The sequence below is a fragment of the Astatotilapia calliptera genome, chromosome 9 (assembly GCF_900246225.1).
Source record: "Astatotilapia calliptera chromosome 9, fAstCal1.2, whole genome shotgun sequence".
In the NCBI taxonomy this organism is placed as follows: domain Eukaryota; kingdom Metazoa; phylum Chordata; class Actinopteri; order Cichliformes; family Cichlidae; genus Astatotilapia; species Astatotilapia calliptera.
This window is the reverse complement of record NC_039310.1, coordinates 6,176,634-6,191,045: the sequence shown is the minus strand read 5'-3', so window position 1 is coordinate 6,191,045 and position 14,412 is coordinate 6,176,634. Positions and strand designations below refer to the sequence as shown.

General features: G+C 42.3%; 1 protein-coding gene across 1 annotated transcript in view; it reads right to left on the bottom strand.

Moving 5' to 3' along the window:
• gfod1 (glucose-fructose oxidoreductase domain containing 1) overlaps nucleotides 1–14,412 on the bottom strand; it is a 35,390-nt gene extending 20,978 nt beyond the window's left edge. The window contains exon 1 of the mRNA XM_026179397.1: nucleotides 13,649–14,412. Coding sequence (XP_026035182.1) covers nucleotides 13,649–13,901 — 253 coding nt within the window. The 5' untranslated portion in view covers nucleotides 13,902–14,412. The remainder of the gene's footprint in view (nucleotides 1–13,648) is intronic.

Below are 14,412 nucleotides of genomic sequence, written 5' to 3'. Positions count from 1 at the left end.
CCAAGCAGGCTTTTTCTAGTCTTCATACTACCGACCTGATTTGGTTTGAAAAGATGTGTGACTGGCCGAGGTCTTCCGTCAGGGGCTAGAATTTCAAGTCAGAGCCCAGAGGAAGTGCAGCAATTTGGCTCCTGCTCAGATGACTTAAATTACAATATACTAAAAGGTTTACATGAATTTCCTATGTCCAGTGACGTCAAACAGACCACCTAATCTTATAAACCTAATGCGACATACCTGGGGAGCACTGAAAATCAGACAGACAAAGTTAGCAATTATCTGGACCGCACAAACAGAGCTGTTAGGGGCTTAAAAATCAGATAATTCCCTCAAGGAGGAGGCTGAATATATAACGTATGGCTAGAATCATGACTTCAAACAATGCTGAGAATGCTCAACTATTTCTGCTATATATAGTAAAAAAAAAAATGGGACACTGATAACATGGGACCCATAGCACCTTTAAAAACTGATGATTTTAGACAATTCCTTTAAATGGTGGAGATTTAAATGAAGCTGGTTGCATGAAATCGCTCCATAGTGGTATCTGACTTCCTTTCATGCACCTGGCTGACTGGGATTGTGTGATAATAGCAAGTCAGTGGGAGACTGCAGCGACACAGTTACACCCGTGGTATGACTGAGTCATGCATGAGGGCAAGCTGGAAAGAATTTGTCAGAAAAATAAGAAGGATGGAAAGAGACATTAGTCAGAGAGATACATGACCAACAAAGATATTATTGATATGGAAAGAAGAAGAGAAAAACCTGATCTGTTTTCTATTTTTCTGAATCGTTCCATCTCTCCGTTTGTTTATTGGGCAGCTGGATATATTTCATATGTTACACACATGCACAGAGAAAGAAAAGAACACAAAGGGTCACCGGTCGTTAGCAGGAAAACGCTGAAAGAAATCCTCAATATCACCCAAGCGCACACTTCCCACACACAACAGGAAGTGAGACACACTTTACTACAGAGTACCCAAGTATCACTTCCTGTTGACCGCGTTGCTGCGTCGCACGTTACTCCGCAGTGTCAGTTTATGCTTTTTATTGCTCAAGCGTGATCTAAAAATAGGCCCAACAAGGTTAAAAAGGAAAAAAGTGCAGGACCTGGTGTGGTTACAATAGTCTTAGCGGAAAAACCGGACCAAAAACTTGGGGGCTTTAACTCATATCCGCACATGCCTCTTGTCCCTGTTCCCTGATGGCCAATTAAGACACACAGACAGACCTATTCCTGAACACAGCGCATAAAAGGACATCTGAGCGGAACAACAGAGGACAAGACGGGGAATAAAGAGCCACATAAGCTGATGACAGTGCATCAGCCGGCAGCATGCTAGAGAAGATGATGACGGGGCCACTGGTTAAGTTTGTGCAAGTTGAAAATATTACTCAAGTAGTTTCCCAACACCGCAGCTGATTGCACAGGTATCTTTGTTTTGACATGCTGCAGTTAGCTACACACAGACACTCAGTAAGTGGGAGTGTTTTAACAGGCTGATCAGCGAGGTGTTTTCAGGCCAGGAAGGAATTAAGTAGCGACGGGTCATAACAGGATAAGATATGAGTTAGCGTTTAGCCACATCGTCTGGCTCTTGTTTTTCACTGAATCATGTGGAAAACAGTACAGCTTTATTTATTGTTATTTTTTTAAAACTCGATTGCCCCTCTAAATATGTCTAATTTAGTCTTTCGACTAAAAAAACTATGACAAGTGTTTTACGTATTCCTACGACTGTGACTATGTGTTATTCTCACATTGCTCAGGCAACATGTAGATGTTCAAGGCATCAGTGTATGTATGAAGATGGCTTGAGTGTCACCAACACCTTATTCATTTAACATGTCACCCATGTGAACTGGTGATACAGCTGTAATGATTTCAACCATTATTTACCAGTAATAACTGTTGCCAATCCACCCCAGTGCGTTAGAGAGGATTTTCTTATATAATTCAGAAGCTAAGGATGGATGGATGGAATGAGAAGTAATGCCGGCTTCTCATTTCTCCTCATGTGGATAATAAAAATAAAGACAGAAACCTTTTCCACACACGGCAGATTTACTGACTGACACTAAACGAGAAATCTCTGAAAGCTTCTCTTCCATTCCTGTTCAAATATAATAATAGAGGAAAATATCCTCATTAAGACTCTAGTCTAATAATGCAGAATTATTCAACGCTAAAAGCCTGCCTCAAATCCCATTCTATATAAAAATCTGGCCTCCCTAATGCCCTTGGATTTAAAAACACACACACACAAACACACACACACATACACACACAATGTGATTCCTGTTCCAAAGCCTGGACCCCAAGTTCATGCCACACAACAGTCCCTAATGGGTCCATGCAGAAGAAAGCGGGCATGTCGAAGGGGCAGGGACGGGGAGGTTTCTACTTTCCTTTTCTCCAGGAATGCTCACTTGTCCGCACAGCGTGGCGGTGAGCTGAAAGAGCTTCCCCCGTCCGGCCATTCATCCAACACACAAAGGCAATTTCACAGGATGACAAGCTTTCTCTCTGCTTTTCTTCCTCACTGCTCCTCATCGTCTCTCAGTTCATTCCTCTGTCTCTAAAACACACTTTTTCACACTTGCGCTCCCAGGCTGTCATTAACATGTTAATGGACATCCAGTAGAACATGAACGCAAACCAGTGGGAAACTTGTGGTGAAAAACACAAGCGGAGAAAGCAAAAAAAGAAGGCCTGGGAATGTCGGCATACCACTCTATCTCCTGGCTGACTCCGTCTGCGAGGGTGGTTAATTTGTCTGGAGCTAAACCACTCAGCAGCACCGCTCAGCCAAAGGGCCCTTCATCCATCAGGTTGATGAATGCAAGCAAAGTCACCCTGAAGAAAACGGAGCCCTTCTGTAGACTACATCAGAGGTGCTCTCTTCTCGTGTACCTTTTTATCATTTAAGAATGTGATAAATACAGAAAAAGGTTATTTTTCCATAATGAGTGACCTGCTCTGGTTATAGCAACTCAAACAGAAAACACTAACACTGGTTGGACTCCCTCATTTATACAATGTGGTTTAACCACAATGGTGTGTGTGGTAGCTGGAAATAAGTCATCAGATGACAAGATTAATTAGAAATGTTAGCTAGTTAATATGCACTTTATTAACCCCTAAGTTGCTTTTCTGCAGCCAATATTTAGCTGTTCCAAACAGCTTGATTTTTTTTTATATCATACTCTGTAATGTTTATCTAAAACAACATGCCATGATGTGGTAATAGTTGGAAATTTGGAAAATTATGCATCAATTGTCCTGACATACAGGCATACATTTGGTGGTGTGGCCTTCCTAATGCATTCACACATTTGTAGCTATGACTGGCCTAGTAGCAGCTAGCTAGTGTTAGCGTAGCTGTCACTTTAACAATAGAGAACAAACTCCACACACAAAGCATTTTCACACATGCTCTTATGCATTATGATAAAGAAATAGTTTTTTTTTTTTTTTTTAATTTCCACATCTGGCAAACACACTGAAGCGGGTAAACATAGGAAAAACAACTTCATGGTTTTCAGGCTATTGCTAACAAAGGAAATGCAAGCTAAGCTAAGATGTATTTTTAATAACACATGTACAATTAACATTTCTTTTAAGCTTGTTAACAATATGAATGTTAAACTAATTTAATGACACTCATTTTACATTTTTTTTCTTCAGTGATGACAAATTTGCCTGACTATTCTCTTGTAATTTGTACATTTGGGCATCGTTTGCACTTTAAACATGCGTTCAGTGGGCTGCCAGAGAGCTCATCACCAGTCAAAAGTGCTGTTAGGTAAGCGTATCAGAGGTGGAAACATGTATTTATGATGACATCCTTAGTATTCAAGTTATAAATAAACCCGTGCCTTTGGGTGGCCCTGCAGAGCAGGTGTCTGAGAGCTTGTGTAGTGCTGATGAACCATGGGCATGATTTAGATTTCAAACTACTGCAGATATCATCTACTGTTAACTGTAGCAGTCCTCTATTATGATGACAGCTCAATAACACACTGCATGTTTAGCGTCACTCAAACCCCCTTGACCTGATTACTGCTGGCTTTTAGTCTGCATAATGCTTCATAGTTACCTGTTATCTACACACTGTTCATATTGATCATGCAGGAACAACACAAACACGGGGATACCTAAAGAAAATGTTTGGATTTGTTTATGTGCTGGACTGGACCAAGACAGAAAAGTTGAATGCGGTAAAACCTAAACAGTGAACTGAAAGATGCTAAAGATGCCAGTTATATTTTTCTGCGGGCTTTCATTATAGCCAACATCCTTCACATTACACACAGTCACATTATGGAGACGAGCGATTGCCCAAACTGTCCATCTACTGAGCTTTACATGCTATAATTAGCAGGTACAGTCTGGTCCAGTCAGCAGCATGAACGAGCGTCTGGCTGTGCAGCTTAGATATCTTCTATCAGTGAGACGAGAGAAACCAGATTCACATTTGATAATTCAATTACAGTTTTTTTAATTTCAAAGGGCAGTCACTTCAAGGGGCCTTATATTCTAAGGTAAAAGATGTTACAATAACATAGAGAAAAACCCAACAATCAGATGACTCCCTATGAGCAAACATTTGGTGACACTGGGAAGGAAAAACTCCCTTTTAACAGGAAGAAACCATCAGCAGAACAGCACGCAGGGAGGGAGACAGGACAAATACACTTTAAAAAGGACTGAGGAAGCTTTTCAACAGGTGTTCTGATTTCAGTGTGTCCAAGTAGGACTTTATCACCTTCATACTCATGTAGCCATTCAGAGATGTCACCTGCCCCATGGAAGGAGCATTAGACCACTCTTGACAGGACAGAATTGTTAAAGGACTAAAGTGATCACCCAGTACAACTCTGCATTTATTTAGAGGGAATTCTCTCAAAGGTAGGGATCCATCAGATCCATTCAAATCCATCTTGTGGTCCAAATTAGAGTCCTTATCAGGTCAATTCTTGCTCAAGGGTTCAAGTTTTTCTGTTGATTTGTCATTATCACGTACGTATTACTAATCAACCTGAATAATGACTGATGCAGAAAACACACCCCAGTGCTGTCAGTTTCATGCTCAGCAGTCATGCTGTGCGGCTGCTTGACCTTTTCAACTTCCTTGTGATCTATGTTGCATTTTTCTCAGAATTACAACAGAAATCGATTTTGGAATTTCACAATGACACAAGAATAATTGAAAGGGATTTTACACAAACGTCACAAGGTGCCAACAGTCGCTTTAAAAAGACACAGCATGCTGTGCTGTGCCTGTTGCTCATCACTGTAAAAGTGCACCGCAGAGCTGAGCTGTAGAGCTGCACTTCCTTCGCCTTCAACAAAACGGAACCACACGAGGGGACAGAAAGCGCACCTGAAACTCATGCTCGTCTTACATTTCAGTTCAACTCTCAGATTCCCCATTAGCGTGTGACCCACAGCCATTCAAGCTTCTGCGAAAACGAGAACATTTATCAGAATAAAAGCACAATCTTAACAAGGTGATTAGTGACCCAGTATGCTCATTTTCACCTATATACTTTTATCCTTGGCCTCCACTAAAGTAGTTTTGTGTAATACACATTTCAGATACACGTTTGAATATCAGTGTCCACCACTTTAACATTATATATGTGACAGAAGACAAAGAAAAACCTCAACACTTTAAGTAGTGTGAGACTATAGTCCAACTCTCAGGCACTTACTGGACCGTCAACAGTCTGAAGTATTTTTGTTCATGCAGGGACACCTGAGAACCTTTGCACAGCCTTCTGAATGATCCCCAAAACAGGACCGGGCACTTACAGGATGACAAACTGGGGCATCGTCCTTCTTCTTTTTCTTGCATTTTCACAAAGCATCTACCCAGGAGGAAGTTAAAGAACAGAAATGATTCTACTGCAAAGCTATACAGGACACCTAAAACCAACGGGACTGAAATGTATTGTACATATGTCTCAACAACCTGAGGGCATTACTCTGGATGCAGCAAACTGGAAACGCTAATACAAGCTTCACACCACAGGAGTGCTAGATTAATAAGAAAGAGAAACCAGAGGAAGAACTGCAAAAGAAATCCCAATGGAAGCCAAGAAGCTGCTCAACAAGACCGACAGGTTCACTGTAATGTAGACCAAGTATGCTTATCTGCTCATGTAAAACCTGAAGAACATGTGTGGTGCTGTTCGCTTCCACCGGTGATTTTCCATTTTCCCAAAATCCTCGTGGTTATTATTAGTTCTTAATTCTGTACTCAGTCATTCAAGCAGGGGTAAAGGGAGGACACACAATACAGAGACGGCTGGCTGGATGATGTAACTGTTAATATTAACAGTCAGACTTTAATTTCACTGAGTAAACCCAACTTGGATTTAAAAACAAGTAAATATTGAATATTTCTTTCAATTTGATTTGGTGAGATCAATTAAAACAATCATTGTTTTGTCTGTTGGAAATTCAGTTTATGTAGACAGCAGCTGATATGTGATTTTCAATGATTTATCACAGTTATTTGATAAGATAAGATAAGATAAGATAACCTTTATTAGTCCCACACGTGGGAAATTTGTTATATTATGTATTATTATTATGTTATGTATTATCAAATAAGATTGCATGTAATTGCCAACTAAACTCCAGTCAGTCTCAGACTGATATCAGACACAAAGCAGACTGACTTTATCTGAGGGCAACAGTGATCTTATTCTACACCTATTTAAATAAAAATAAATATAGTGAGATAACTTTATTTAATGAATAAAACAGATATATAGACAAAGTTTAACTGTCATTTGATTTGACAAAGGATGATAAATTGCAGTATATTTTACTGCAACACTTAGTGTACTGCTAAATACTAAAAATTATATAATATTATTATATGATGAATGACTTATTCTCACCTTCAGCATAGAACATCCTAATATGAAATAATATATGACTGTAAGCTTTTGTTACCCCAAATATTCAACTATTATGGACGGATTATAAGACGACAAACACATAAACCAAACATTTTTAGATTTATGTCTAATTTTGCATTCAATGTATGTTGAATTCAATTGTTGAATTAAATGTTTGCAAAGTACAATCAGTATTAGACGTTGTGTTCATGCATCACAAAAGTCAAATGAAGAGAGGGTAAAAACAAACCGGTCAATGTGGTCAAAGGCAAAGTTCACATTCTTCTGTTGAAGAAGCCTGATCACATTTCAGCTCATGAGGTAAGCAATAAGCAATGAGGAATGAGCAATAAGCAGGCCACAGGCAGATTACTATCAGCTCACACGCCCTGATAAAAGAGGAAGTTTTAGTGCTTCAGTCCCTCGGGTCAGCCAATCAGTGACTGCGTAAGACTTTCACAGAGCTGTCGTGAAAACGGTGATGCAAGAAAGGGCAGGCGTGTGGGCCGTGTCTGCTGATGAAATTTCAGTGGTCAGCTGATATTGCGATTCACTGTAATTTTATTTTCAACTTTACCACCAAGTCTGCCATCTGTAAAATTTACCACTGCTTTCTACGAGCATCTACTTGGAGTTCAAGTCCAGTCACGGTGTGAGTGCGTATAGCTGATAAACATTACACAATTTTATAACAATTATTAACCACAAAAAGTGATCCCAGAATGTGGCTGTTACATCTGCTCAGTGTGCATGTGTGACACCTGAGATAGTTGTCTCTCTATCTTGATCTTAGCTTTCTATTTTGGTTTCTTTTCTTGTGTTACAAACTAAACTTTCTACACTAACAAGCAAAAATGCTGTTTTAATTCAAAGCTTTGACCAAACACACTGGAGTTCACCTCTCATCTGAAACCACTTTAAAGTTTCACTTTCACTTGCTGCTCACTATTGTTTTCACTGGCAAAAGATGGCAGTACTCCACAATATTAGCACATGTTAGAGAGACGCTTGTTCTTGGCTGCTAGGCGTCCAAGTTCTGCACCATGCGAAGGTGAGGACACAAGCATGCGTGCTAACACGGCTGCTGGAAGACACTGAGCTGATAATTAAAGCTCGCGCAAAGGGGGTGATTCTCTTGGAAAGGACAGTCCTGCATTAGTGTGATCAAATACTATTTGCCTATTTGCACTACTCTGCCTGGTTTGCACTCAATGTCATTTACCCTTATATTGTATATTGTATAGCTTTCTTGTTATATGTAAAATTGTATTATATTATTTAATTTTTTTACTTTAAAATATTTTACTTGCATTTTTAATCACTCTTATATTTAAATGTTCATTTTCTATTTTATCTAGGGATTGAGAGTAACGAAGTTTCTATTCTCTGTATGTCCTGTACATGTGGCAGAATTGACAATAAAGTTGACTTTGACTTTGAAAAAAAAAATTAAAAAAAATAAAAAAAAATTCTGAATTTCGCAACAGTTGCCAGCACAGATAAAAAGGTCAGACAGATGCAAGTTCTTATTCGTGTTGACAGTCCCATGTCTTTGTCATTTGATGGGGTTTAATGAATACTGGAAGAACTCGAACACTTTGTCTGATAAGAAACAATCGAGCGGCAGTCCGAATTTTCCAACTAAAGGTGGAATGATTGCACACGTTTGGCTCTTTTCAAAGTGAGAAATTCCCATGTGAACCTAATGGTGACATTGTTACCTAGCAATAGGTCATCTACCTTTGAGAGGAATTAACTGAGCTGTTGTGAATCAGTGTTCCATAAATATGATGCAACTGAAAGGAGAGAAAAATATCTGGACCAGTAATTTCCCACACTTCTTAACACATTACCATGTGGCTGCTGATAAAACACTAAGAATTAGCATCAAGCTACATGTATTATTATTTTGTGTGTGTGTGTGTGTGTGTTCATTATATCTACCAATAAACATTTATATTCTTGAAAAATCTGAATTTCTAACCTTTAAATTAAAACTGCTCCAGTCATGTTAGCGTGACAAAGCTAGCTCCTAACTCAGAGCGAGCTAATGGCTCAGTCACATGAGTGAATTTCTGTTTATTTAGACAAATATTTAATTACTGCAGTTAACCGGCGTATAATCACAATCACAGTCTGATATCAGACTGATAACCAATATCTGACTGCTCCGTCTTAGGGCAATATTTATGGCGGCTTTTAGTGATGGCATTGTTGTGCAATCTTATTTTGTAGTTTTGCTTTAGTAAAGTTTTCCTTTAAGGACAGACTTTGCAGTTAAATTATATTTTATTGCAATATCACAATGTTAAGAAATTGTGATAACATTGTATCATGAATGAATCGCGGGTTCATGGGTTGTCTGCTGATTCCCACCCTTAATTGAAAGGGCCTCAACTTTCCGGTGCCAGCTTCAACTCCAGGCAAACTCATCTGATCTCTTTTGAAGAACAAGGACTGATTGATTTAAAAATAGATAAAGAAATAAAAGGTTTATCTATATGGAAAATAATTAACAGCTGCAGTAGCAAAGTTTTGTGTGTCTATAAAGCAGTAAAGGAACCTAAAAAATGTACAGTATCATGTTTATAATATTCTGACTTGGTGTGATTATGGAGGCCGAGTTCAACAGAATTTGCAAACACTGTTTCATGTTTGCCCAACAGAACGCCAACAGGATCGGGCCCAGACGCAGACCGGCTGAAGAGAGGTGGGTGGAAAGGAACAGGCGGCGCACATGCAGTGAAGCTAAGAGGAAATGAGCTGGGAGGAAAGAGAGGAGGAAGAAGGGCTAGTGACAGAGCTGATGTAGTTGGCATGCGGGTCCAGTTGAGTTCACTGGGACAGACTCACTTCGTTTGAGCAACCTTTAACACTGAAAAGATAGTTTTTGCTCCCTTGTTGTCACGTGCCTGTGCTGGTGTGACTTCTGATTTAGGGTATACATAAGTACATACTGAGAAGACTGCAGTCATGGCATGAGCAAATATCCACTGTACATCAGTCCCATCCCTTTTGTTAGCTCATGTTACAGAATCAGGTGAAGCCAGGGAGCAAACAAGGCAGCAGTGTGGGAATGAATGGAGCCGCAGAGGCCTTATCTCCATACAGGAGACTGACTATTACACAACTATTACACTAAGAATCAGCAGCGGTTCCAGTATGAGGAAGACCGACTGTACATGGGGTTATACAGCCTGTCTGGCATCCTGCTCATGAGCAAACATTTCTAACCTTCAGCTGCAGTCCCCTGAGGAGGCCTGCTCCATGGCAGTCGCACTACACTTGGCCCTAACAGACACCTTGACACAATGTTCAACAGAGACCTGACACTATGGAAGAATCCATCCATCCATCCATTTGCTTCCGCTTATCCTTTTCAGGGTCGCGGGGGGGCGCTGGAGCCTATCCCAGCTGTCATAGGGCGAAAGGCGGGGTACACCCTGGACAGGTCTCCAGTCTGTCGCAGGGCTAACACACAGGGACAGACAACCATTCACACTCACTAACACATTCACACCTAGTGGCAATTTGGATTATCCAATTAACCTATCCCCACAAGCTGCATGTCTTTGGACGGTGGGAGGAAGCCAGAGTACCCGGAGGGAACCCACGCAAACACGGGGAGAACATACAAACTCCACACAGAAAGACCCCGGCCTGATGGTGGAATTGAACTCAGGACCTTCTTGCTGTGCGGCATGATATGGAAGAATCCCATAATGGTAAAAATGGCAGCTGTTCCACCACTGCACCCAACGAGCTTGTTACAGTCAAACAGCAGCAGTGCACGGGCTCAGCAGAGGTTCAGCGGCGCAGTGGCAAAAATACAGCATGTCTCATTATCATGTAAATATGAAGGTACATGTACTTGTTGTTTTCTTGACTTATGATGATGTGATTTAGCGTGTCGTCTCTTCTGCTCTTTGCTAGCAGGGACAGAGACAATGATTGTGTCAGCACTTTGGAAATAAGCTGTATAACATGAGTATAACACATTGGGAATAAAGCATGCCAATTCAAGCTCGTTTACATAAGGGCTCTCAGACCCAAAGAGGTGCCCAGGGTCATTGTCAAGCTGGCTAGCAAGCAGCAAGACTTGCTTCTGGAAGAGTTTTGAAACAGCCTCTCCTATAGGTCAGGGTAACTGTGTTCCACAGGAGCATGACAACCGATGTGGAGGTGGCTGACATGTGGAGTTATCGTACTACAATAACTCAAAGTTGACTTTGAGTTACTGTAGTACGATAACATAAGACAGGACAAGTGGGAAGGAGCAGGTCGAGTGTGTTAAGTGAAAGTGACAGTTACTGATAAGGGAGAAGCTTGTTCATGCATATCTTTTCTTTAGAATTTGCTACAGCTTTTTTTTTCTTTTTTGTGTTATAAACCATCTGAGAACAAACCAAGAACCCACTCTGAGTGCTACGCGTGGTTCTGCTGCGATGTGAGCACCCCCCTAATAGGCCTACTAGGCCGATCGTGGCTCAAGAGTTGGGAGTTCGCCTTGTAATCGGAAGGTTGCCGGTTTGAGCCGTGGATCGGACAGGTCGTTATGTCCTTGGGCAAGACACTTCACCCGTTGCCTACTGGTGGTGGTCAGAGGGCCCGGTGACGCCAGTGTCCGGCACCCTCGCCTCTGTCAGTGCACCCCAGGGTGGCTGTGGCTACAATGTAGCTGCCATCACCAGTGTGTGAACGTGTGTGTGAATGGGTGGATGACTGGATGTAAAGCGCTTTGGGGTCCTTAGGGACTAGTAAAGCGCTATACAAATACAGGCCATTTACTAAATAGCTTATAGGAGCTCTTGACATCAGATCACGTGACCTGCACAGAGAATGCCACGTTGTCATGGAACTGTAGATGTTCAAGTGTTTTTTGTGCCAATGAGGATCACGTGAATTTATGAAAAGCTTCACTCCAGCCACTAAAAACAAGAAAGAAATTGTTTAGGCCTCCTTGGCTCTTATGGCGCCAACTACAGCCTTTATTTATTCATTCAGTTACTGGGTGTTGCTGGGGTTTTAACCATTTTTACCAAGGTAGTGATCCATTCTTCAACTCATCACTTACTTCTTTAGATGACATCCTGAACAATGCTAATATTTTATTTAAGTCTAATATTTAACCTTAGGAGACCTGGTCTGGACCCTGGACTGCAAAATGTTCACTTCTGACCCACCTTCTGTCCTTCCTGTCATTATTAAAGTGATGACGCAAAAGTGCAACAAATGTAGTAGTAAGCTGGGGTGGGTTAAACTGGTTCTGCTACCACACTGGTCGGACCTGAAGTGTCCATAAAATGCGCATGAATGTGATGTAGCGTATTTACATTCTGTGCCAACGCATTCCAAAGCATTGGCTCACCTTATTTTAATGAAAATGTGGCAAAATGAAAGACAATGAAGGGCTTTTTAAATAAGCAGTGTAGCGAGTTTTACTGCTTTAGTAAAGCAGCATCTGCTAAACTAGTTATGCAACTGTTTGCACCTCAAGTCGACGTAGTTAAGGTAATGTTTACTCTTATGGTCTGTCATTAGCACTTCCTTTAATGTTCGTAATGACTTATCGCTGTCTGAGATCACGGGCTCCCTCTCTAAATGAGTTTAAACAGACTCCCTGACAGCCAGGGATTAATTAACCATGATAAATATAATCATCTTAATTTTATATTAATCATGGTTAATACTGGGGATATTTATAACTGCAGGGAAATGACTACAACTAGTGACACCACAGCTATATAGAGCAGGTCACTTGTTTCAGCATCTTAACTTATGTCATCATGACTGGAATATCTTTGAGGTTGCTAATGAAACAAAACAATGCAGCTGAAGATGTTACCTCTCACCTTGTTACCGTCCTACACACTCTCCTGTTTCCTGCAGCTTGGTAGCTAAGCAGGAACATGTTTTCCCAGATATAACCTAATACTTCCCCGGATGCTTTTGTGTCTTTGAACCCGTTTGTTTTCGGTGTTCAGCAGACCTGACCTATTAAAGCTCACTGCCAGCTGAGCTCTGCTGCCAGGCTGTGGGGCAAATAAAGCCTGTGTGATGTAGAGCTCGGCAGTTCTTACCACCATTCTCTCACAGCAGGGTCACCGCTCCTGGATGTGATCTCCAAAATAAGCTGCACTGCTCCACATTCAAACTAGAACAACCTCTGTGTGTGTGTGTCTTGTCCTGCATGCAGGCCTGGTCTCTGGGGGTTTCTAGTTTTCTGTGTGTGACAGTTTCACTAATATGGGTTAAATCTGCTGTTTGACTGAAGACCTTGCCTCGCAGGGAGTCCCCATATACTCACATCTAAACTGCACGTCTTCACTAATGCATCATTTTATGAATGCAAAACATTATAACATCCTGTCAGAGACGTTTGCAACTTGCAAACGTTTGTGCACAGATTTTGCAAAGGGGGAGGAAAAGCAGTGTTTTGCTCAGGAGCACAGCAGCTGCAGAGCTCCCTGTTAAGGACACAAACAGCTTGCTGTAAGTCATCCAAGAGGACACTTTCAACGCTCACCGCGGGTGAGATAAAGCTCGGGGCATCTATCATTAACAACCACACCTGCTAACTAAGCTCCCACTTCTAGGTCTTATCCACTGCAGCACTGTGAGCATACTAAGGCGGTATGTGGTGTTAAAGAGTGGCCCGGTGCAGCCTGCACGCTAGGCCCGCAACATCCATCCTAACAGCAGCAGCAGGAGGAGCAGCCAGACTCACCCAGTGTCTTGACTGCGATCTGCCGCGTCAGAGGCGGCGGCAGGTTGATGCAGACCAGATCCACATCCTGATGCAGCAGCACGTCGTCGATCCTGTTGGTGTAAAAGGGCACGTTCATCTCCTTGGCCAGCTCCTCCGCCTCCTCCTGTGTCCGGCCCCACAGCGCTTTAACGGCGAAGCCCTCGTTCTTCAGCAGCGGGATGATCACCCGTGCGGTGAGGCTGGTGCCGAACACGCCGACCCCAGGAAGCATAGCTCCAGGTTATTAGTTGGATTTGGTTCTGTGTGGATTCGCTTGGTGTTCGCAGCTCCGGACGACAGCAGAGCTGTGAAGGGAAGCGGCGGCGGGGACCGTCAGGTTGGCCATCCACCTGCACTCACACAATGTCTGTGCGGCATTTCCTCTCTGCGAACGGACACGTACTGTCGTTATCACCCGCCGAAAAATAACCCGAGAAAGGCGGAAATCCGACCCGGGCTTCTGCGCTTGAGCGAAGAAGTCTATAAATGAACCATTCCGCTCTTCACCTCGTCCGCGTCTGACAGCTATCACCGCACTGACTGCGCCAAGCAGGCGGAGAGCGTGTCCCCTCCTCCGCGGTTTGCTTACTCCTCCCCCTGCAGGACCCTCCCTGAAGATAACGGGGCTGGAAGAAACGTGAGCCGGGAAAGCGCTTGGTCTGACGGCAGGTTGCCGGAAACACCGCCGTCACCCTGTGCCCGCTCCCCGTAGGATCCCAGTGCTACGGTGCTGGAGACGTTAC